This window comes from Panthera pardus, unplaced genomic scaffold, assembly GCF_024362965.1.
Source record: "Panthera pardus isolate Hobbes unplaced genomic scaffold, ASM2436296v1 HiC_scaffold_21, whole genome shotgun sequence".
NCBI classification, from domain to species: domain Eukaryota; kingdom Metazoa; phylum Chordata; class Mammalia; order Carnivora; family Felidae; genus Panthera; species Panthera pardus.
This window is the reverse complement of record NW_026526777.1, coordinates 68645172-68669800: the sequence shown is the minus strand read 5'-3', so window position 1 is coordinate 68669800 and position 24629 is coordinate 68645172. Positions and strand designations below refer to the sequence as shown.

At 47.0% G+C, this 24629-nt stretch overlaps 1 protein-coding gene across 1 annotated transcript in view; it reads left to right on the top strand.

Annotated features, from left to right (window-relative positions):
• Positions 1–24629, top strand: part of DNAH14 (dynein axonemal heavy chain 14) — a 319741-nt gene that overhangs the window by 212924 nt on the left and 82188 nt on the right. Inside the window, 8 exon segments of the mRNA XM_053909500.1 lie at positions 3870–4067; positions 6477–6638; positions 9062–9253; positions 10322–10503; positions 11034–11142; positions 12089–12214; positions 14835–14929; positions 18713–18872. Of these exon segments, the coding sequence (XP_053765475.1) occupies positions 3870–4067; positions 6477–6638; positions 9062–9253; positions 10322–10503; positions 11034–11142; positions 12089–12214; positions 14835–14929; positions 18713–18872 (1224 nt within the window).

Here is a 24629-nt window from a genome sequence, read left to right as displayed (position 1 = left end):
ATCCAGATACTTATAAGAAGTAAAACGGTCTTTATTCACAATCCACATGATCCTGTTTCTAGAAAATCCTAAGGATGAACTACCTGATTAAAAATAGTCCAAGGGGCACCTGGATGGTTCAGTCGGTTAAGAGCCTGACTTCATCTCAGGTCATGATCTCACAGTTGGTGAGTTCAAGCCCCACATCGGGCTCTGTGCTGACAGCTCAGAGCCTGGAGCCCGCTTCCAATTATGTGTCTCCCTCTTTCTCTGCCCCACCCTTCTGCGCACGCTGTCTCTCTAATAAAACATTAAAAATTAAAAAAAAAACATAGTAGGAATTGCTAGCAAGGATACTCTGTTTTTCGCTGGTGGGAAGGCAAAATGGCACAGTCACTTTGAAAGATAAGTTGGTGGGTGTTTATAAAACTAAACGTAGCCTCACCCCATAGTCTAGCAGTCATGCTCCCAACATATTTGAAAACTTCTATCCTCACAAAAACCTTCCCATGCATGATGATAGTGACTTCATTCTAAAACTGGACACAACCAAAACGTCCTTCAATAAGAGATGAAGTGGAGTACAATGGAATATTATCCAAAGTCCCGAAGAAATGAAATAATCAAGCCACAGAAAGACATGGGCAAATCGTAAAGGCTTGTTGCTGAGTGAAAAAAGTCAGTCTGGAAATCCTACACACCGTGTGATTCCAGCCCTGTGACATTCTGGAAGCAGCAAAACCATAGAGATGACACATGACTGGGGGTCGGCACGGGCTTGCAGAGAGAAGGGAAGGTGAGACCCCTGCTGTCGGAGAGGAGCGGCTATTCTGTACGATGCCGTAAGGAGGAACATGGCACCATGCGTGTGTCCAGGCCAAAGAGAGAACCTTGATGTATAAAACTTTCAAAAAGTCATTTAGGCGGTCGGGGGTCCCAGGATGGAGTGCAGAATGTGACAGGACGATCAGACTGTTGCCAAAGGTGCAGCGAGCTCCCCGAAGAGGGTGGGGGGGAAGGAAGTGACCTGAGGAACTCTGGAAATGAGTGGCGTCTGTAAGACCAAAGGTGGAGGAAACCGCTCGCGAGCACTGATCTGGAGCTCATGGAGTGGTGTCCATGGGCGGACGGTTAACTTCTGATGCCACCATATGTATGTACGTACGTGTCACAGCTGAACAGTTAGGTAAAGGATGGCACGCGGGGCAGCCAGTGTCCTCACCACGGGAGTAGGCAGTTACAGACGAGCCAGCGGAAGAGGCGACAGTGATCCGTGGAGTGACGGATGAGAGGTGAAGACCTCAGTCGGACTCAGGTTGGATTTAACATGGATGGTTACATACAGACGTACTTACGGGAAAGCGTGTGTGCACAAGGTTGGCATACAACCACAAGTGTCCTCGTTGTATCAGCCGAGAGAAGCTGGAAACGTGCAGCAGGAACACAGGCACACTCAGCACCCAGGTCTTGGTTTCTGATGCCATCCTTCAATAAAAGGGCCAGGGCTCCTGGGGAAAATGGCTTCCTGAGGGCTGGCATGAGAGTCACCGTATGAGCATGGAATGTCTTGTCTGGTAGGGCCAGAAGGGAAGTGCTTCAAAAGACTCTCAGTGACAGGAGTATGTCAGAGGGACAAAAGGAGCCAACTTCGAGATCTCCCGGTGGCCGTACCCCAAAACAACAAAACAAAGTAGTAGTGGTTATAACTCAAATGATAAATCTCCGTGAGTCCATGCATGTAAAAACACGATTGGATAAACAAGTGGGGGAAAGAGACACCTCTCCCGTACAGAATTCTAAATAATGTATGCAGATATCTGCCCGCAAGGAGTTGGAGCATAACTACCCCCTCCTTGACTGTGAGCTGCTATCAGTGACTTTCTCCCAAAGGGCGCAGAGTGGAAAGGGGGAAAAGCAGTAACTTCACGGTGGAGAAGCCTGACACACACAACATTATCTAGGTGGCCAAGGTCAGCATCGACGGTGATAAATCGTGTTGGTAAATGGCACTTTATCCCTGTGGTCTTCCCACCCCAAAGCACGTACCCCTAGTGTGGTCACAAGGAAAACACCAAGAAGGTCCCAACCACGACGCCTGACCAGCACTCTTCAAAACTGCCCAGGTCATCAAAACCAAACAAACAAAAACGAAAAGTCTGAAACCGTCATAGGCCAGAGGAACCTACGGAGATTTAACTATTAAACGTGATGTGGTGTCCTTGATAGGACCCTGACCCAGTAGGGGACGTTAAGGGAAAACGAAGGAACGCCAAATAATGTATGGATTCTAGTTAATAATTATGTATCAATATTGTTTCATTAGTGGTAACAAATGCATCCTACTAGTTAGATGTTCGTAGGGGAAACTGGATGTCGGGTATATGACAATTATCTTTTGTATCTCGGCAATTTTATTGTAAATCAAAACCCTCCTAAAATTTTTTTAAAAACTTATTTTTTTTAACAGACAAGAGATTTAACTAGATAATTCACTAGAGAAGATGCATGAATGCTAGTAAGCATGCAAAAAAAATAGTCAACATCATTAATCATCAGGGAAACGCAAATTGAAACCACACTGAGATGTCACCACACATCTACTTGAATGACTGTCGTCAAAAAGATGGTCAGTAGCCAGTGTTGACCAGGATGTGGATAGACTGGACCTTGGATACATTGCTGATGGGAAAAGAGTTTGAGCATTTCTTCTGAAGTGAACCCAGATTCACCCTTTGACTGAGTGGTTCCATTCCTCTGTATCTACACAAAAGAAAGTAAAACAAATGTTGTCTTAACAACTTGCACAGAAAGGATCACGGGAGCATTATTATAGCGGCCACAAAACGGAAACTCTCGGAACATCCATCAGTAGATGATGCATAAACAAAACGTGGTCTAGCCCATCCAACAGGATACTACGTAGCAGTAAAAAGGAGCAAGCTACTAACACACAGGAACCACACACCATCCTGGTGAGTGATGTACAAAAGGCTTCATGTTTATGATTCAGTTTGTAGGAAACATCCAAACACTGCGAATCTGTAGAGACAGGAGCATGTTAATGGTTGCCTGGGACTGATGCCAGGATGAACACTATAGACAGGCCTTGGGGTATCTTTCTAAACATGGACTGTGGTAGGGGCGCCTGGAGGGCTCAGTCGGTTAAGCATACGACTCTTGGTTTCAGCTTAGGTCATGATCTCATGGTTCATGGGTTCGGGTCCCCGCGTCGGGCTTTGCGCTGACAGCATGGAACCTGGAGCCTGCTTGGGATTCTCTCTCTTCCTCTCTCCCTGCCTCTCCCCTGCTCATGCTGTGGCTCTCACCTTCTCTCAAAATAAATAAATAAATTTTTTTTAAAAAATGGACTGTGGTAACCGTTGCATAACTCTGTGATTTTACTAAAAATTATCATATGGTACGTATGAAAGCCGGTGGTCTGTAAATTATACCCCAGTAGAGCTAATACTTTGGTAATAAAGGTAATACTTTGTCATGATTACCAAAGAGCACTTAAGTTTTTACTACTCAGAATAAAAGACCTACTTCAATTCTTATAAATGAGAAATCAAATATTGACAATAACATGACGATGATTTTGTAAACCCGTCGATGCCATTTTTCCAGATGGTGTTATCTTTACAGTGAAGGCGTCTCATACATTTCAAGAGATCATAAAGAGCAAAGAAGAAAATACTGAATGTGTATGAACACCTTACAGAACTCTGGTCAATGCTTTAGCTCTGTTTAATGTGTTTCCCAAAAAGGTTATAAAAATAGGTACTTTCACTGTGTGAATTTCTGGTGCACAGACTTGGGAAACGGTGAAAGATTGAAAGATTCCCGGGGCGTCCACAGGAGTCTCACGTTGGATTGTTCTTCTTCCAAAGATTGGAGTAGACGGCTGTGGGAAGGAAGCGTGTGCGACCCTGGCGTGTCACCTGATGGAGTGCAAGCTGTCCCCCGTGCCCTCAGCTCACAGTCAGGCCCATGCGGAGTTCAAAGAAGCCCTCAAGAGGGGGGTTATCCAAGCAGGATTAGAAGGGAGCCCCACCGCTTTGATAGTTGCTAACATAAACCTAAAGCAGGTAAGTACCTTTGATCTTGGTTATCTGCTGACGTTTGCTGTGTAAGTGGCTCCCCCGCCCATTCAATATCCGGAAAGAAAATCTGGCCGGCGCCTGCTGTGTTGTTCATGATTCTGCCCTTCCCCACGCACAGCCCACAGACGCCCTGGTTGGGAACCCACACTGCACGTAGTTTTGCATGAGCCCTATGACAGAAGCATTTTCCATCTTTATAATTCTCGTTGCGAGTAATTTGTCTGTGTAGCTGAACTTGTTTTCTCGTCTGGGTTTTGGAAAAAAAAAACCACAAAGACACAAAACAAAAAACGCTATCCTCTGAATCTGCTGTCTACTCTTGTGCACAGCGTCCTGTGCTAATTTCACCGTCGAATTTAGCACTTGCCTTGCAGGAGATGCTTTGTTTACAGATAAGCAAAACAAACAAACAAACAAATGCTAATCACCCAGCTACTTTTTTAATCTGTTGCTTGGTGTAAACCATGCCTTTCCACGGCCTCCACGGAACTGGGGAATCCGGCTGAGATTGTAGTTACTTCTTTGTGGCGACATTTAAAGGCAACATTATTTATGATCCATGATCCAGACTCGTACGCTTATGAGCGTTGTTTCACTTTCCTCTTGTTTCTTCTCTAATCCTGAGCCTCTGTCCCTAGAGTTTTGTTTTTCCTTCATGTGGTATTTTGAGGGTAAATCCGAGTGAGGGCTATGTTGTATCTGCTGTTCTCCATAGTGTCCAATTTTCTGCCTTAATTATATGTCTTCCCTCTCCCAAACGTATTTATTTTTTTAAGTTTCGTTTTTGTTTTTGTTTTTTGAGACAGAGACAGGGTGAGTGGGGGAGGGGCAGAGAGAGAAAGAGAATCCCAAGCAGGCTCCACGTGGTCAGCACAGAGCGCAAAGTGGGGCTCGAACACGTGATCCGTGAGATCATGACCTGAGCCAAAACCAAGAGTCGGTGATCAACCAGCTGAGCCACCCAGGCACCCCTTCCTCTAGATACCCCGCCCTCTTCCTCTGCTTGAGGTTTCTTCCAGGCACTTCTGGATTTCAGAGGATGTCCTGTCTCGTGCCAGGGGCCTGCTGTTTAATTTAAGAAATCATTTTTCAGAAGACCACTGTCAGGTCAAAGCTGAGATGGACCCATCTTATCCAGGACTTCAAAGTCATTGGATCTCGTCTCCACACTCTCCAGGTTTCTCCTGGCCACATCAGTGCTTTCCATGTGAATCCCCAAAATGGTGTCATGACCCTGTTAAATTAACATTCGTTAAGTGGAGCACAGGGGGATGGTGAGCCACAGTTCCGGAGAAGACGAGAAGAGACGCTGAAATAGAGAAGTTTCTTACTCACAGGTCCTGGAAGAAGCACACGGCCTGCCTCGAGGGACCGTGCGGGGAGGTCAAGGCGGGGTGCGGGCAGAGAGGCAGGACCCGGGGCGTGTGCCTTCATCGGGGTCTGTGAGTGGAGTGACTCGGGGTTCCCGGGTCGGGGCCAGATCTGTCCGCTCAAATCTAAAGAGCAGTGTTTCAGTGCGCCCCCACGGGGGTCCTATCTAAGGGGTGCACTCGGTACGGGGACCCCGGGTGGCGGGGAAGACCTACCAGGAGCTCGTACCTGCTTGTCACTCTGCCGGCTACCGCGTGAGCGGCTGGCGTACCATCAGGGTCCCCGCAGGCTGCTCGGTGGGACAGAATAGATGCTGAGGCCGGGACACCACAGAGTGGCTAAAACTACCAGTGGGAAAGCGGTGTGTTTCATAAGCTGAGTCCCGGGAGCGACAGGAAATCTGGTAGCCCCGCAATCCTGGTAGTCAGCAATCCTGGCCCCTGCCCGCCAGCTGGCTGCCCTCTCCCACCCCCGCCGGGGCTGAAACACCAGGAGCCTGAGGAGCCTGAGGATGGTAGAAATGCATGTTTTTTAAATACAGCTTGGATTTATTCTTAAAATGAAAATGCTCGTACTTTTCAGTAAGAACTCCTCTCGTAGAGTTTCTCTCACTGCCCTTTGTCCCCCGGCCCCTCTCTCGCTGGATCTGGAACCCTGCCGCCGTGTTGCTTGTAGCCCGTGCGTGTGTGGTGGTCTCCATAAGCCGTCTGGAGCCAGGTCCCCGCGCCGCTCGTACCGCCCCCCACCCCCCACCCCCCACCCCTGCCATGAGTCGGGTCCCAGTGGCACGGGCGTTTGCATGCCCTCAGTACCGCACACGTCTCTCTCCTGTTCCAATGAATGAACGGAGGGACGATGCTTATTTTTACTCAGACAAAAAAGACATTGGATGGGTTTAAGAGAAGTTTAGCTTTCAAAAAAAAAAAAATTAACCTGAATTGTCCTTAAATACTTTGGCCGTCTCAGTTTGGTGTGTTAGGAATGGAATCACTCCTGATTGAATGAATATCCGTTTCACCTAAGGAGTCATTTTTGGAAGATTTGGACAGCGTTCTCAACTCGCAGAAAACCCTTGGCTTGTTTGAAGATGACGAGCTGGGCTCCATCGCGCTACAGATCCGATCCTTTGCTGAGCCGTCTGGTTCTGTTGACGACAGGCAGTCTTTACTTGCACTCTTCCAGAAGGTGAGCTCTTGTGGGTTCGCTTCAGCAAATTACCACTTACATTAAAGTAGACACATGTATAATTCTGTACGTGGTTTCCAAGTTGGATCATTTTTTTTTTAGGTCTTTAAATGAGCCTTGCTTTTTTCTTTTTTTTAATCCTCTCAGGAGGGGATAAATGAGTTTTCAAAGCTATAACTAATGGGTCCACTCAAACCATCCCCACACATAGACACACACACATCACACTCTTAGGGAAAGCCAAGATTAGCAAGGATCTGGGCCTGCCCGGTGATCGGGGGCTAAAGAAAATGGTAACAGTGAGAGGCAATGATGAGAGAATGAGGGGATGCCTGGGGGGCTCGGTCGGTTCAGCGTCTGACTCTGGATCTCAGCGCAGGTCATGATCTCACGGTTCGTGGGTTCGAGCCCTGCATCAGGCTCTGCGCTGACAGCGCGGAGCCTGCTTGGGATCCTCTCTCTCTGCCCTTCCCCTGCTCGTGCTCTCTCTCTTTCTCAAAATAAATAAATAAACATAAAATTTTTTTCTAAGTGAAAAATAAGATAAAAAAGAGTAATAAGATCCTGGGAAGGGCAGGATACAAGAATCCCTTCGTCCTTTCGTCCCTTTGACAGCCCTGGAAGTGGCACAGGAGGAATAATCCAGAGAGGGCAGGTGATAGTCAGAAGGAGCTCAGCAGTGGGGTCGGCAAAGGACTGGGTGGGAGGGAGACAGAGTCCAGACCAACGAGCTAAGCTTTCTGTGTCTTAAAGGCGCGATGACTGACCAGCGGCTCAGTGGAGACAGATGTGACCACCCAGACTAGGTGTTCACAGGGGAAGGACCACAGGCCGACTTGTTTCTGGGATCCTTTTCTGTCTATAATGGAGTCATCTGAAAATTGAACTGGGCCGTCTTCCATTCTCAGTGGACAGTTAGTGATCCGGCACAAGGAGAAGATGTAGAAAATTCCAGGAATGGGATCCACAATTAAGAGACAATGTCGTATGAATGGATGTTTACATTGAGTTATATTTTTATTTATTTTTTTTTTTTTTGAGAGAGAGCAAGTGTGAGCAGAGGAGGGGCAGTGAGACAGAGAATTCCAAGCATTCTCTGTGCTGTCAGCAAAGAGCCCAATGTGGGGCTCAAGCTCACAAACCGTGAGATCATGACCCGAGCCAAAGTCAAGAGTCAGACACTTAACCGACTGAGCCACCCAGGTGCCCCGAGTTATATTTTTTAAATGCTATGGCAGAAAGAAAGAGCAATTTTTCTGATCACTGGTGGCACTCCAGTGCCTTGTTACTAAATTGGTGTATATAGATTATGATCAGTAAGAACAGCAAAGAAATTCTCATTTGGAGTGTAGAGAATAGTGCGTGCCAGAAGTAAAAAAAACAGACCAAGAATCCCAGTTAGAAATCAGTTGCAATTGTTTATTTAATTACTTACGTGTGTATTTCATGCCACAATTCCACTTCCAAAAATGATTTGAAGTGTCTTCCAATAATCATAACAGCAAAGGCATACTTTAAACTGTGAACACTGACTATCCTGAAGTAGGAATTTGGGGATGAGTGAAGCAAAGAGAGGTCATTTCGTTTTTGATTTAAACATTTCTGTGTTGTATGCATTTTGCGCCGAGTGGTTTAATTTGCTTTTCTACGTTTCTGAAAGACGAAAAGACAGAGAAAGAATCTTACGCACATCACTCTTCCAGCCTTAGCACACTTCTGGGGCACATAGGTTCCTTCACACGCAAGCACACCATCGCTTTGTACACACGGGACTGTGCGTTGAACGCTGATCGACCGCAGCTGCTTTCGGTAACGTGGGTTCCTTTAAAGTGACACCTGGAAATGAGGGAGACTCTGTGCCCACGCCGGCCTGGCAAGAAGCCAGGAAAAGCAGCCGCACCGCAAGGCTTTCTGGAGGGAAGAGGCAGGGAGATTTCACGGAAACTAGCGCTTTGCCAAAGACCTACAGGAGCGTGGGGGCTCCGATCCTTCTGCTGTGGGAGTTGAGGGACGCCCCCCTGTCTGTTCTCTCTGTGCCTTTCAGCATTCCATCACCTGCCCACTTGTCCCCTTGACTTTCTGAGCATCCCGAATGCCCGCACCCCAGAGAAAGAGGGCAGCAGACGCCCCCCCCCCCCCCCCCCCCCCCCGCGCCGCATCTGACCTAAGGTCCCTGTGGAGCAGAACTTGAGCGCCACACCCCCCAGGGTCCGACTTGTACAAGGGGCGCTCCGGGCCCCCCCCACCTCCAGCACCACCCGGCTGCTTCCCCCACAAGAGCTCCCCGCTCTGGGAGGCCCTCGGTCTCCTCTCCGCCCATTGGGTAAAGAACGGAAACGACTTCCAAATGGAACTTCCGTCACGGTGTTTTTTCCAAAGCAGTGGCTTCCACGTTAACGGCTTGTGTTTTTATTAATTTGCAGAGAATACATAAAAATCTTCACGTCTTTGTGACCGTGAGTCCCACAGGACCCAGCTTCCGCCAGCAGTGCCGACTGCGCCCTTCCGTGGTCACCGCCTGCACGGTGGACTGGTACAGGGAGTGGCCGGCGGATGCCCTCCTCGCTGTGGCCGATTCTTTCCTAAGAGAGAAGGTGGATTTAGGGAGCAGGGAGGTAAGCACGGCCTCCTTTAAAGACCTGACACGAGGGAAGTTCCAGGCTGTTGACGGCGTCTGGCAGAATTATGTCCGGAATAGCCGTGAATCCTAGGTGGACAAAAATTTGAAATACGTCAAGCGGTCGTCTCGACTCTATCAGCTCCCGTGTCTTTTGCCCCCTGGTCCATCCGATTTCAAAGACGCCCAGACTCCTGCCTGCCTGGGTCTCCCCGCTACTGTGCCCCGAGGAGACCAGCAGGTGTCCTTGACGGGGAGAAGATGTGCCAGATGCCGTGGTGAGGTGGCCGCAGCCTTCTGTGTGTTCCCCGGAAACGCCTCTGGCTTGTGTGCAGCCAACCACATTCGCTCAGGGTTCGTGAGCCGCAGTAAGGAAGGCTCTTTACCCAACCTTTGATAACAAAGGAAGCTGTAAAAGCATACACCCCGAAACTCGGAGTGGCACCCAGAAAAGGGCTTGCGGCCTTACTAGCCAAGCGTCCAAGGAGTGAAAGGCTGGGGGGAGAGTCTGTGCAGAGTCGGCTGGGGGGAAGCTGACCAGGGAACGGCTAGACCCCCGTGGGCTGGGGTGGGCGCCGGCTTGTGTCTCAGACAGAATTCTCCCTGAAACTTACCCCCGGGCGTTCTTTCTCCTCTGGTTTTCCCACCCAGCGTATCAGTATATCCTTTGAGGCCTTACGTTGTCACAGCTTTACTTCACTCAAGGAAGTGAAATTGAGTCTTGTGCATTTGATAACCCACTTTAGGAGAGGATGATAGGAGATGTTAATCAGTCAGTCAGTCACCGTGAACCTTGGCCATGATAACGGCTCCGTAAAACCCTTGGATGGCTGTGGCAGAAATGCGGGTCAGGCCCGGAGGAACGAGTCATTAGTCACTGGCCATATTGTTGCCTTGTCCACTCCTGACACCATCCAAACCCCTAAAACTTCTATTTTCTTGGTCCCCTTCACCCAGGCTCTTTATCAACTGCCCCACACCTCAGAATGATACTCTTTCAAGTTACTCAGCATGTTCAATTTCCCCTTTCTTGATGCATAAATTCTTGAAAATTATTATTTTGCAGCACTTAAAGGAAAAACTCGCCTCGACGTGTGTCCAAATCCACAAAAGCATAAAAGACTTGAACACAAAATACTTTCAGAAAACCGGACGGCGTAATTACGTCACTCCCAACAGCTACTTGCGATTCATGGATACATTTGCTCACATTTTGAGGTCACGCCAGAAGGAAATGCAAGCAAAGAGGTAAGACTTTGAGGCCAAATCAGAAACGCATATCTTTTTTAAATTGGTGCTTTTAGGGGCACCTGGTGGGGGGGGGGGGGGGTCAGTCGGTTAAGTGTCTGACTTCGGCTCAGGTCATGATCTCACCATTTGTGAGTTCAAGCCCTGCGTCGGGCTCTGTGCTGACAGCTCAGAGCCTGGAGCCTGCTTCGGATTCTGTGTCTCCCTCTCTCTCTGCCCCTCCCCTGTTCGTGCTCTGTTTCCCTCTCTCTCTCTCTCTCTCTCTCAAAAATAAACGTTTAAAACAAAATTTTTTAATAAATAAATAAATCGGTGCTTTTATTTGTAAAAGAAAAAAGAGACACAAATACGAAAGAATGAGCCGGAATCTACCTTCCCAAGGGGGAAAGACAAAACCCCAAGAGGTAAGGCGTTCGGAGGCTGCCACAGGGAGTCGGCACCTTCACGATGACCGCACGTGGGCACAGAAGGTCCTGCTTCGCTAATGTCTCATCGTGTCTCACACCTTCTGAACCCTCTCTTCCCCGCAGGAGTCGTTTGCACATGGGCCTGTCCAAGATCCTGGAAGCCAGCGCTCTGGTTACAGAAACACAGGAGGAGCTCTTGATTCTTGGCCCTCAGATAGAACAAAAAACAAAGGTGCGTCTGGTGTGAAACCTCTTTTGAATACTTTATAGTTGGGTATGACAGGCTGGGAAGCCGGGCCCTCGCACTTGGCAGAGACGGATCAGAGCCCCGCTGTGTTAGCATGTGGCTGCGTGGCCTCTTGGGCTCAACTTTCTTATCATAAAATGAGCAAAACAATAACAGTGATAGCAAAATAGTAACGTCGTTGTATTTTCTAATTAAGTGTGATAGCAGGCATATAACTAATTATAAAAGCTCACACAGGAAAATTCTGTCATTCTTAGTTAAATCAACCTAAACCATGCTGTAGTAACTTGCAACCTGCAGGGTGTTCTAAAAATCATGCTTCTCACACTGCCTGGATGGCTCAGTTGGTTAAGTATCTGACTCTTTTTTTTTTTTTTTTTTTTTTGTGAGAAAGAGAGAGACAGAGTGGAGGAGGGGCAGAAAGAATGGGAGACACAGAATCCAAAGCAGGTTCCAGGCTCCGAGCCGTCAGCACAGAGCCCGACGCGGGGCTCGAACTCACGAAGCGCAAGATCGTGCCCTGAGTCGACGTCGGACCCTTAACCGACAGGGCCCCCCAGGTGTCCCTAAGCATCGGACTCGTGATCTCAACTCAGGTCTCGATCTCAGGGTCATGAGTTCAAGGCCCATCACTGGGCTCCATGCTGGGTGTGAAGTCTACTTTAAAAAATAGAAAATAAATAGTAATAATAATAATAATAAATTAAAATACGAATCATACTTACCACTCTTGACGTGCATTGCAAGAGAATGATCTTGGCTATGTCATCCTCTCTGGTTTCGTCTGTTAACCAAATATATTTAGGCTGATTTTGATACATTTTATAGTAATTAAATGAGCTGTGGATTTTTCTTTAAACGAATTTCTCTTCAAAAAAGAGATGCCGTGTCTCTGAAAATTCATCTTCCAAAGAACTGTGTGTTTCATTAGGAAAAGGAAGCCCTGATGGAAAGACTGTGGAAAGATTCACAAGTAGTTGAGAAAGTTCAGATGCTGGTTCAACAAGATGAAGAAATTGTGGCAGAAGAAGTCAGAATTGTGGAAGAATGTGCTCAGGTAAGACTAAAATATAATCCATGACAATCACTTGGAGGTTTGCAAAATTATCCCCCAACCCCAAAATTTGAAGGTTGGGTTGACTGCTGTTAAATCTATCGTGCTCAAGTATGGATGCTTTTAATTCTTAGCCCCGCAAGGATTTATTGTAGACGGAACCGGGAGCACAGAGATGCAGGATCCCTGTCCCCCAGAAAGCTGCCTCCCCAGGCAGAGACAGAGACAGCCCGGCTCTCGGGGTCACCACAGCGGGAAGTCCCCTGAGCCACATCACAGACACACGTGGCCTGCGAGAGGGGCGCCTGCGGGGACCGAGCCGCCCGGGGCACCCGTTGTCACCAGTTACACGCGTAACCAGTCTTAACCCTGTTTCACTGGCCGAGCCCTCCTCACCCTCTGGTGGGAGCCCGGCAGGAATCCGCTCGGTGCAGCTGTCGGCCAGCTGCCCCCCTGGGCTGCTCGGGCGCACCCGCTCAGAGGGCATGAAGGGTGAGCCTCTCGCATCTTCCACGGGCGGCGGTTTCTCCTCCATCAACTCCATCCGTCCAAAAGCTACATGTAAGCCGGTCCCCGCGATCTGTGTGCAGTGACTTATTTGCAAATGACACGCACGAGCTCCTATCGCTAGCAGACGTCACAGCACAGTCAGCCCCCACGGGCGGGTTCGCGCGAGCAGAGTGGATGCGGACACACACCTCAGACGGTCCCCGAGGGGACTTACAGACGCGACGGCTGGCTCCGCGTCGGGCCCAATTCGATCAGCGTCGTGTTCACGTTAGGCCATGGCTGAGGAGAGGGGGGGCAGCTCATGCCCGGGACAAGCTTGGAGCGGCCACCCCCCTCTCTGCCCCCTCCTCCCTCCGGGTTCACGTCCCCAAGCCCCAGCTCCTCTCGGGAACCTTCTAGGACCCTGTTCCTTTTGAGGGCTGGCTTACTTCACACTCGATGGCGTAAGAGCAAATGCCCTTCCTTACGTGCAGACAAGCACACGTCCTAAATGGTGGGCCACCCCCTGCCAGCCCTCCCAGCGGTGGGCCTCTCCCCTCCCTCGGGTCGCCAGAGTCCCCCGTGGGCGACCCGCGGGCCCTGCTGGGCCTGATTTCAGTCTTTAGCTTCCGGCCGAAAGAAAATGGATACAGAAGAGTTCATGTTTTGTTCTGCGGTTCCTGTCTGTGCCCCCATCACAGGATGTGGCTTCAGGGACAAGTCCAGGTTGTGCGGGGCCTGAAGCTCACACGGCTTTGGGGGCATATTTTTTAGAATCTAAAATTACTAGTTCACAATTAAACATAAAAGTATTTATTTAGATAAGTAAAACATCAAATGAAATACAAATTTTTAAAAGCTGACAGTTACTACAAACGTCACAAAATCTAGAAAAATAACATGATAATGTTTGTTGATTATCTGCCTTAGATGCCTGGTAACGCCTCCCCCCTGCATTTTCCCACTGCGGGCTGAGCATGTCCTCGTGTGAAAATCGGGGCTATCGTTCCCATGGGGTGGCCAGCGCAGTTCACAAAGGTGCAGTTTTCGTTTTTGCTGGTTTAAGGCGTTTTTCTTCAATTTCATAATGTCACTGATAACATCATGAATATTTTTAACGTCACTCTCGATGGCTGTAGGCAAACTGGCATTTCAAGGTTTCTTGGGCGGTGAATAATTTTAGATGTCGAGTGAATTGAAAGCATTCATTACCAATTTTCCACCAGTGTCTTCAGTTGTTTTCTGATATTCGTGTTTTCATTCATGTCAGTATTTCTTGCACACTCAGCCGGAACCTTGAATTTTTCCAGTGTGATCACATGACACATTCTTCTTTATGAACTGGATTATTAAGCAGACAAGAGGCAGATCATTACCTCTATCCTAAATGTATTTTTTCCTCTTAATAAATTATAGCTTTTGGTATGACCTGAAAATTGTCATCGCATTTCCTCCTCTCTCCACATAATCTGTATGGATTTTAACACTTAATCCCTTTCGTGTTATGGTCCACGAATTTTTGCCTTCAATATTTATTCGTAAATAAAAATTTTACGTTATAAAATAAGGCACTTTTCACATATATCTGTGTGAGGAACCTGTAATTTTTCACGGTTCATTGAGATATCCCAAAACAATTTCTTAAATGCAGTCACTATTCCCCAAAACTTAGAAATTCTGATGAATTCTTTGCGTAGCCTCCCTTCCAGAAAAGCGGAACGCGAATGGCAGGTTTGGAATTGTGTGCCCTGCATTATCTGGAGTCGTCGCGAAGGCGTGAACTTCCGCTTTGAGTAGGTGTCTGTGAGAACCTGACCCCCCACTTCCTGATCAACAGAAGGACTTGCCCAGGACCCAGAAAACCCGGGTTCTGGATGCAGATGTCGCCAACCTCGTTTCTCGGCCGCTACCCACTGAGCTCTGTCGTACGAATTTATCTTACAACAGGACCCCTGGCCCCAGCACCGCAGTGTCGCACGACCAGGAGAGCTGGGGCGGGGGACGGCAGAAGTATCTGGAAGTCGTTCTGACTTGAGACGGCTTTTGCGATAACGGAATCATACAGAGAGGTGACCGTGCACGGTGTATAAACCCTGTGCGTTCACACGGCCTCGGGGGCTTCTGACTATTGCAGAGAACCGCCAGAGAGATAAGGAGTGTGCTGCCAGCTCTGGACAAGGCCACCGTGGCCCTGAGCACCCTGGATAAAGCCGACATCACCGAGCTAAGGTAATGCACCTCGTTCGTTCTGAGTTGGAAAAGCTCAAACTAAAGCATAAACACGTGGTAAAGTTATGAGTCTGTATTCAGACATTTTCAGATTGAGTCCCTTTTGCCCGTCTTGGCTACTTTAAATTCTTCGCTCTGTGCGTCACCTGCTGCACCTTCCCCGTGTCTGGTGCCATCAGAGGCAGGCACGTCGGCATTTTTTGGGGCCTCAAGAAAGAAAACTGACTGCCAGGTAAACTGCGTGTTGGGCTTCTGGCTGTGAACCAAACGCCAGCCTCAGAGACGTGAGATGTGCCCCCGGGACCGGCGCAGCACCGTGTGCCCAGGTGTGCAGGCGGAAGCCGTGGCGGTTCCGGAAACCCCTGACGCGGGGTGACGTGGGGTCCCACAGGTGGGGGTGACAGCGGTCGTGGGGCCGCTGCCTGTGCCCATGGGCTGCAGGGACGCAGGGACACGCGCCTGGTGCTGCAGCCCCCCGGGACCCACCGCCCTGTGCCCGAGCCCAGGCGCCTACTGTGTGGGAAGCCAGGAAGGACCAACGTGTAGGAACATACCAGGAGAAACGAGATGCTCCGAGGTCCAGAACCTGACCTGTGTGTCTAGTTCGGATCTTCAGGTGAGACACTCCAGACTGGAGCTCCGCAGCCCAGCAGGCGAGACTTTGCCATCACCTCTCGGATGTGTTCCGTTTTCTATTATTTATAGAAAAGTAGGACATGTATTGCAAAACTTGTTTTAATGTTTATTTATTTTTGAGAGAGAGAGAGAGAGCGCACATGTGAGCAGGGGAGGGTCAGAGAGAGAGAGGGAGACACAGAATCTGAAGCAGGCTCCGGGCTCTGAGCCATCAGCACAGAGCCCACACGGGGCTTGAACCCACGAACTGCAAGATCATGACCTGAGCCAAAGTTGGACACTCAACCGCCTGAGCCCCCCAGGCGCCCCAGGAAAAGTAGTATTTCAATTAAAGATGCAGGAGTGGGGGCGCCTGGGTGGCTCAGTTGGTTAAGCATCCGACTTTGGCTCAGGTCATGATCTCACGGCTCGTGATTTCGAGCCCCACGTCGGGCTCTGTGCTGACAGCTCAGAGCCTGGAGCCTGTTTCAGATTCTGTGTCTCCCTCTCTCTCTCTGACCCTCCCCCGTTCATCCTCTGCCTCTCTCTGTCTCAAAAGTAAATAAACGTTAAAAAAAAAATTAAAAAAAAAAAAAGATGCAGAAGTGAGCAAATCCACCATGATATTTACAACATTAGTAACTCTGGGGACAAGAAGAGAAGACAACAAAGAAGCAGTCTTTAACCAGCGTGACTCTACGGGGAGGAGAGTGTGCGCCATGGGCTGGGAGGCTGGTCCCATAGCGACAGTCGGACGCAGAGACAGACGACAGGAACAGAAGACGTTTTTGATCGTTGTCCTTTCTGGCCTCACTCTCGGGAATGCGTCCTCACGCGGTCATCCCGCAGACGTTCTCAGTGTCCGACGAGGCGGCCGGGAAGCGGAGGACCACGTGAGGTTCATACGTGAACCGGACGGGTGTCTGCAGGAGGAATGTTCTAAGCAGGAGAGATGGAAAGCGCCAAAGTCCAAAAGCAGAAATGTGCTTCCTGGGTTTCAGGAGCTGCTGACGCCACGATGGCTGCGGCCTGTGAGCGCGAGGGGGGTGGCTGGAATCGGCATGGGACGGGAGCCGCGCCCGGGCCTCCCCAGCGTCACCCTCCCTGTACCTCCCGACTTTGTCCCAGAAGTCCTGTTCTCTTGGCTTTTCTCCGGCAGATTCCCAGGAGAGCCCAGCTCGATTTCCAGTTGGCTCCTGAGCGCAGGGTGTGAAGGGGGCTGAGCCCACGGCTCCAGTGCCAGGCCTCCTGGGTTGGGACCCTGGCTTTGCCGCTTTCTACCTGTAGGGCTTCTCTGGGCCTCGGTTTCCCTCTTGTGCAGCGGGGATCACAGGTTGGATGAGTGGAAACATGTGAAGTGCTCAGAATGGAGTCTGGCTTGAGGCAGGTGCTAAGCCACTTCAATGCTGACAGGTGTCCTTGGACCCAGCGGCACCCCCCCCCCCCATAGTAGCTCAAACAAACTCCCTTCCCCGGGATTCCTTCCTTGTGTCTTGCGGGGGACGGGGGGAGGGGGGGTGTCTGTCTGTCTAGGATTCTCCCTTGTGATGTTGCTAAGGCGCATGTCTTCGACCCCAGTGCCAGATAACGGGGGAGACTTGTGGCACGATCGTTGTTGCTGCTCTTAGGAAGTGCAGCAGAGGCGCCCCGCGGAGACCAGTCCAGTCCGTTCTCCTTCCTCACGGCCGTTCCCAGCATCTGAGTGCAAACAACGGCCCGGTGACAGCACGGTCCTTTGCCAGCTAGCAACGTTACCGCTAGGAGGGAGATAGGAGAAGGTGCAGATTGCAGCAGTAATGAACCTCTAAAGCAGATTGTCAGTGTCAGTAGGTCTCACTTGGAATCGGGCATTTGTTTCCGGAAGGTGACATGTAGGCGGAACTGTAGTCAAGTCAATCTGTTTTCCCTTTAATTTACATTAAAATTTTAGAGATAATACATTTCATCTCAATTTGGCTACATTCCTGTGATGTTTGCTTTAAAAAGAGGCAGGGACTCCTGGACTGAGTGACCGACTCTTGATTTCAGCTCAGGTCGTGATCTCGCGGTTCGTGAGTTCAATCCCTGCATCAGTCAACACAGAGCCTCCTCAGGATTCTCTCTCCCTCTCTCTTGGCCCCTTTCTGCTCGTGCTCACTCGCTGTCTCTCTCTCTCAAAGTAAATAAATAAACTTAAAAAAAAAAAAGAGAGCCAAACACAGGCAAAACTGAGGAAAAGCTTGTTTTAGGAGCTCTCATTTCTCCTCTGTGGACCTTGCCTCTCTCTCTCGCTAGTTCCTCTGTTATGATCATTCTCCTTATTTCAAAAAAGCCATACTGAGAATCCCAGAAAAGCAATCTGATAAATTAGTTCTAAACACAGTGTTAATGACTTAATTAGTCAGTTCTGAAAAATATCTGCATTTTAAAAGGAGACTGTAAAAGAACAAAGGTGAATCTAAATGAATGAATCTCTAATGATGAAATTTAAGGCAGGGCGGCCTTCCCGGTGACCCCTGTAGACAGTGTTGCACTCGTAAAGCTGGCTTCGTTGCCTGCCTTCTTTTGGGAAGTGTGTATGGCTTCGTGCGGGGGAGACCCATTACCACGGGGGGACCTGCCCTTTTGTTCCCGAGTCCCAAAGGCTGTCGCATAGCAACCACACCTGGTGGCTTTTCGGCGAAACTCGCTTCTTGTGACTGTCATCCTGACCCCTGGCTCTCCAGAGTGTCGCCTTCCCGCTACTCGGACTAGGACACAGCGAGAGGCGGCCTCCGGTGTTCCGGTAATCACATCATTAACCACCCGAGAGACGCCCCCTCCCGCACGGTGTTGTTTCCGTGACTTTACGATAGGAGCCCGAGATCAGGATGAAGAGAAGTCAGACGACGCATTTGAGGGGAGGGGTGTGCTGGTCTCGTCATGTCGTCACTAGCACATCGACGCTGGGACGGAACGGGAGGCCTCCGACTCCAAGGAACTGTGCCCTGAGTGCGTTCATAGTGACAAGAACTGCCCTCTCTCCCTCACTGTTCTGCATGTTCAGGTTTTATCATTTCGTCTTCCTAAAGCAAAGATACCCACATTCAACAGACCCCCCCTGTTTAAAGATCCCCAAGGGTGAAATCGCACGACCGTGCCTGTTCAGTATCTGTGCGTAGTGACCTCGTGGTTTCCCGCCCGCTGCAGGGTGTACACGCGACCTCCCTCCCTCGTGCTGATGGTCATGAACGCTGTGTGCATTCTTCTGCAGAAGAAACCCAACTGGGCCTCGGCGAAGCTGCTGCTTTCTCAAACCGGTTTCCTAAAAAAACTGATTAACCTGGACAGGGACAGCATCCCCGACGAGGTAAGAGAGTCGGTGCCTAATTAGCGCGTAATTAACGCACTCCACCCCTTGGTCCCCAGTGTGGAACTTGGACCCGTGCGCTCCAACTGGAAGGCGGTGCTGCAGCAGGCCCCACGCCCACACGCGGCGGGGTCGCCGGGAGCGTCGGGGACAGCAGCCCGCCGCGCCGCCCACGTTGGAAAACGCCTCCACCGAGAATCTCTGTAAGGAGCGGGGAGGCCACCGGTGGGAGAAGGTCTCTCTCGGGGGATCGCACCACACCAGGTAACGGCAAGGAGCGATTCAAGCGTCTGAGATTTTTTTTGTTTGAGATACAGTCGGCATGTAACGTTGTATGGGTTTCAGGTGTGCAGCATTCGGTGTCTGTTCCCGGAATGATCACCACAGCACATGTGCTTATCATCTGTCCCCCTCATAGCTACAAATGTTTTTTCTTAGGATGATAGATGATAACTTGTAAGATCTACTCGGTAACAACCCTCAAATGTACAACACGGTATTGTTAACTATAGTCATCGTGCCATGCATTACATCCCCAGGACTTATTTATCTCTCCTAACTGGCAGTAGGCACCTTTTGACCCCTTTCACCACCCCTCACCCCCACCTCTGGCGGCCACCGGTCCACTCTCTGTGTCTGTGAGTTCAGTGTTTTGTTTCAGATTCCACATCTAAGTGAGGTCGTCTTTCTCTGTCTTATTTCACTTAGTGTAATGCCCTCAAGGCCCATCCGTGTTGCCACACTGGGAGGATTTCCTTCTTTATTACGGCTGAATAATACTGCATTGTGTGTGTGTGTGTGTGTGTGTGTGTGTGTGTGTGTGTATCGCATTATATATGTGTGTGTGTGGATATATATCACATTATATATTTGTGTGTATGTATATATATCACATTATATGTGTGTATATATATATCACACTACGTGTATGTGTGTGTATACATATATCACATATGTGTGTGTATATATATCACATTATATGTGTGTGATATATATATACCACATATACGTGTCTGTGTGTATGTATATCACATTATATACGTACGTGTATATATATATATATCATTATATATGTGTGTTATGTATATATATGTCACATAATATATGTGTGTGTATATATGTATATTGCATTATATGTATGTATATATTGTATTATGTGTGTGTGTATATATATATATCTCACATTATATATGTGCATGTGTTATATGTATATCACATTATTAGTGTGTGTATATATATCACATTATATGTGTGTTTTATATATATATCACGTTATATATGTGTGTGTGTATATATATGTGTCACATTATGTATGTGTGTGTAGATATATCTCACAATATATATTTGTGTGTATGTATATATATCACATTATATGTGTGTATGTTATATATATCACATATGTGTGTATATATATCACATTATATATGTGTGCATATATATTATATCACATTAATTACATGTATGTGTGTATAGATATGTATTATGTTATATATGTGTGCATATGTATATCTGTATCATGTTAGATACATTGTGTTATATATATATACATTATATGTGTGTGTATATATATATATCACATTATATGTATATGTATATATATCACATTATATATATGTGTGTGTATATATATCACATTAATTATGTGTATGTGTGTGTATATATATTACATTATATATGTGTGTGTATGTATATATATGTATATCACATTATATGTTGTGTTATATATATATCACATTATATGTGTGTGTGTATATATATATATCACATTATATGTGGGTGTATATATATAACATTATAAGTGTGTGTGTATGTATATCACATTATATATGAGTGTGTGTATACATATCACATTATATATGTGTGTATATATATATCACATCATATATGTGTGTGTATGTATATATATCACATTATGTGTGTGTGTATATGTATAACATTATAAGTGTGTATGTATATCATATTATATATGAGTGTGTGTATACATATCACATTGTATATGTGTGTGTATATATATATATATATCACATCATATATGTGTGTGTATATATGTATCACATTATATAGGTGTGTGTATATACATATCACATTGTATATGTGTGTGCGTATTTTTTCTTTATGTGTTCATCCTTCAGTGGACACTTAGTTGGCTCCCATGTCTTAGTTGTTGTAAATAGCGCTTCAGTGAACATAGGAATACATGTACCTTTGCAAGTTCGTGTTTTTGTTTCTTTTAGGTAAATGCCCAGAAGCAGCACTGCTGGATCATATGGTAGTTCTGTTTTCAGTGTCATTGAGGAGCCTCCGTACTTTCTTCCATGATGGCTGCCCCAATTTACATTCCCACCACCGGTGCACAAACGTTCTCTTTTCTCTACATCCTGCCAACACCTGTTGTGTCTTGTCTTTTTGCTACTGGCCATTCTGAAAGGTGTGGAGTGGTATCTCATTGTGGTTCTGATTTGCATTCCCCTGATGAGGAGTGATGTTGAGCATGTTTTCATGTGTCTGTTGGCCATCTATGTGTCTTCTTTTAGAAAAATGTCTATTCAGATCCTCTGCCCATTTTTTAATCAGGTTGGGTTTGGGTTTTATTTATTTCTGTTTTTTGTTTTTGTTTGTTTTTGGTGCATTTTGTTTTTGTTTTTGTTTTTGTTTTTTGCTATTGAGTTGTATGAGTTTTTTATGTATGTTGGATATTAACCCTTTATCACCATATGTGGTTTGCAAATATTTTCTCCCTCTGCGTAGGTTGCTTTATCATTTTGCTGATGGTTCTCTTTATTGTGCAGAAGCTTTTTAGTTTGATGTAGTCATATTTATTTATTTTTGCTTTTGTTGCCTCTGTTTTTGGTGTCAAATCCAAAGTCATTGCCAAAATCGATGTCAAGGAGCTCACCACCTGTGTTTTCTTCCAGGAGTGTTATGGCTTCAGGTCTACCTCCAAGTCTTTAATCCATTTTGAGTTATTTCTGGGTGTGATGTGAGATAGGGGTCCAGCTTCCTTCTTTCACATGTGGCTGTGCAGTTTTCCCAACATCATTTATTGTACAGATTGTCCTTTCCCCGTCATATATTCTTGGCTCCTTTGACATAAATGAATCAACTGTATATATGCACGGGCTCATTTCTAGGCTCTCTGCTCTGTTCCATCGACCTGTGTGTCTGTTTTATGCGAGTACCACACTGTTCTGATCACTGTAGCTCTGCAACACAGTTCGAAATCAGGAAGTGTGACGCCTCTAGCCTTGTTCTCCTTTTTCAAGACTTTTGGGCTATTTGGGGTTTTTTGTGGGTCCATATACATTTTAGGATTATTTGTCCTATTTTTGTGAAAAATGCTATTGGAATTTTGATAGAGATTGCATTCGATCTGTAGATTGCTTTGGGTATTACAGACATTTTAACAATATTCTTTCAAATGGTGAGTATAAAGTATCTTTTGACTTACTGTGTCTTCCTCAGTTTCCTTCATCCGTGCCTTATAGTTTTCAGGGTACTGGAAGGTCTGTCACCTCCTTGGTTAAATTTATTTCTAAGTATTTTATTCTTTTTTTTTAATGTTTATTTTTGAGAAAGAAAGCGTGTGAGCAAGCATGAGTGGGGGAGGAGCAGAGAGAGAGGAAGACAGAGAATCTGAAGCAGGCTCCAGGCTCTGAGTTGTCAGCACAAAGCCTGATGTGGGGCCTGACCCCCAAACCATGAGATCATGACCTGAGCCAAAGTTGGATACTCAACCGACTGAGCCACCCAGGTGCCCCAAGATATTTTCTTTTTGATGCAACCACAAATGGGATTGTTATCATAATCTCTCTTTCTGATGGTCCATTGTTGACATAGAGAAATGCAGCTGAATCTTATATATTGATTTTGTATCTTGCAACTGCAATGAATTTATTTCTTCTAACAGTTTTTGGATGGAGTCTTTAGAGCCTTCCACATGTAATATCACATCCTCTGTAATGGTGACAGTTTTATTTATTCTTTTCCGATTTGGATGACTTTCATCTCTTTCTTGCCCAGTTGCTCTGGCTAGGACTCCCAATACTGTGGGAGGACGCATCCTTCTCCTGTTTCTGATCTTAGAAGAAAAGCTTTCAGCTTCTCACTACTAAGTACGATGTTAACTGGGGGCTTGTAATGTACAGTCTTTATTATGTTGAGGTGTATTCTGGCTATACCCAGTTTGTTGAGAGTTTTTTCATGAATGGATATTGAAGTTAGTCAAATGCTTCTTCTGCATCTATTGAGATGATAGTATGATTTTTATGCTTCGTTTTCTTAATGCGGTGTATCGCATTGATTGATGTTGGACCATCCTTGCCCTTGGGAGTAAATCCCACTTGATCATGGTTTATGGTACTTTTAGTGTAATAGTGAATTCAGTTTCCTAATATTTTGTTGAGGATTTTTCCATCATTGTTCATCAGGGATATTGGTCTTTAATTTTCCTTTTTTGCAGCATCCTTGTCTGGTTTTGGTATCAGGGTAATACTGGCCTCATAGAGTGAGTTTGGATGTGTTTCTTCCCTTTCTGCTTTTTGGAAGCCTTTGAGAAGGATTGATATTAATTCTCTTTAACATTTGGTAGAATCCACCACTGAAGCCAACTGGTCTTGGACTTGTTTGTTGGGAGGTTTTTCACCTCTCATGCAGTCTCCTTACCAATAATTATTCTGTCCAGATTTTCTATTTCTTCATGATTCAGTTTTGGTAAGCTGTATGATTTTAGGAATCTGCCCATTTCTTTTAAATCGTCCTATTTGTTGGTGTGTAATTGTTCATAGCAGTCTCTTGTGACCCACTTGTACTTCTGTGGTATCAGTTGTGATGTCTCTTTTGTTTCTCCCTTTATTCTCTGGGCACTCTCTCTTTTTCTCTTGGGGAGTTAGCTATAGGTTTTTCAATTTTGTTTGTTTTTCCGAAAAAACCAACCCTTAGATTCATTGATCTTCGCCATTGCTTTCTCAGTCTCTATGTCGTTTATTTCTGCTCTCGTTCCTGTTGTTTCTTCCTTCTACTAACTTTGGACTCCACTCGTTCTTCTTCTGCTAGTTTTTGGGGGTGTGTTGAATTACAAGACTGACCCTCAGGTCGAAGCAAATAGGCCTCTTTCACTGAAAGGCTGGAAACTTTTCAGTCGCCCTCCTGGGTGCTGGGCCCTGGGGTGGGTGAGTCTGCACCAGCCCTCTCAGGACTGTTTCTCAGCTCACTGTGGCCTTGTGGGTCTCATGAATAGAAGCCCTATGGATTTGCAAAACTAGGTGTTTCCAGTATCTTCTCTCAGGTGCAGGTCTAAAAAGTTGAGGTGCAGGGGTGCCCAGGTAGCTCAGTCGGGTTCGGTGTTGCAGCTCAGTTCAGGTCATTGTCCCCCAATTCATGGGTTCGAGCCCTGCCTTGGGCTGCATGCTGACAGCTCAGAACCTGGAACCTGCTTCAGATTCTGTGTGTGTCTCTCTCTGCCCCTCCCCGACTTGTGTGTTCTCTCTCTGTGTCTCTCAAAAATAAATAAACATTAAAACAGTTTTTTTAATTTAAAAAGTTGAGGTGCCAGATGTGGGGTTCAAGCCCTCTACTCTTCAGAGAGAAGCTTGGGCTGCTGAGTTCCCTCCCGATTGTGGGTTACTGTGCCAAGAGTGGAGGTTACGGCGAGATTGCGTCTTAGCTCCTCCTGCCCATTTCGAGGGTGTCTCAGAACATCCACCCGATGTCTATGGGTCATTCAGGTCGTGTCTGGGTTCCTTTTGGAGATAACTGTTC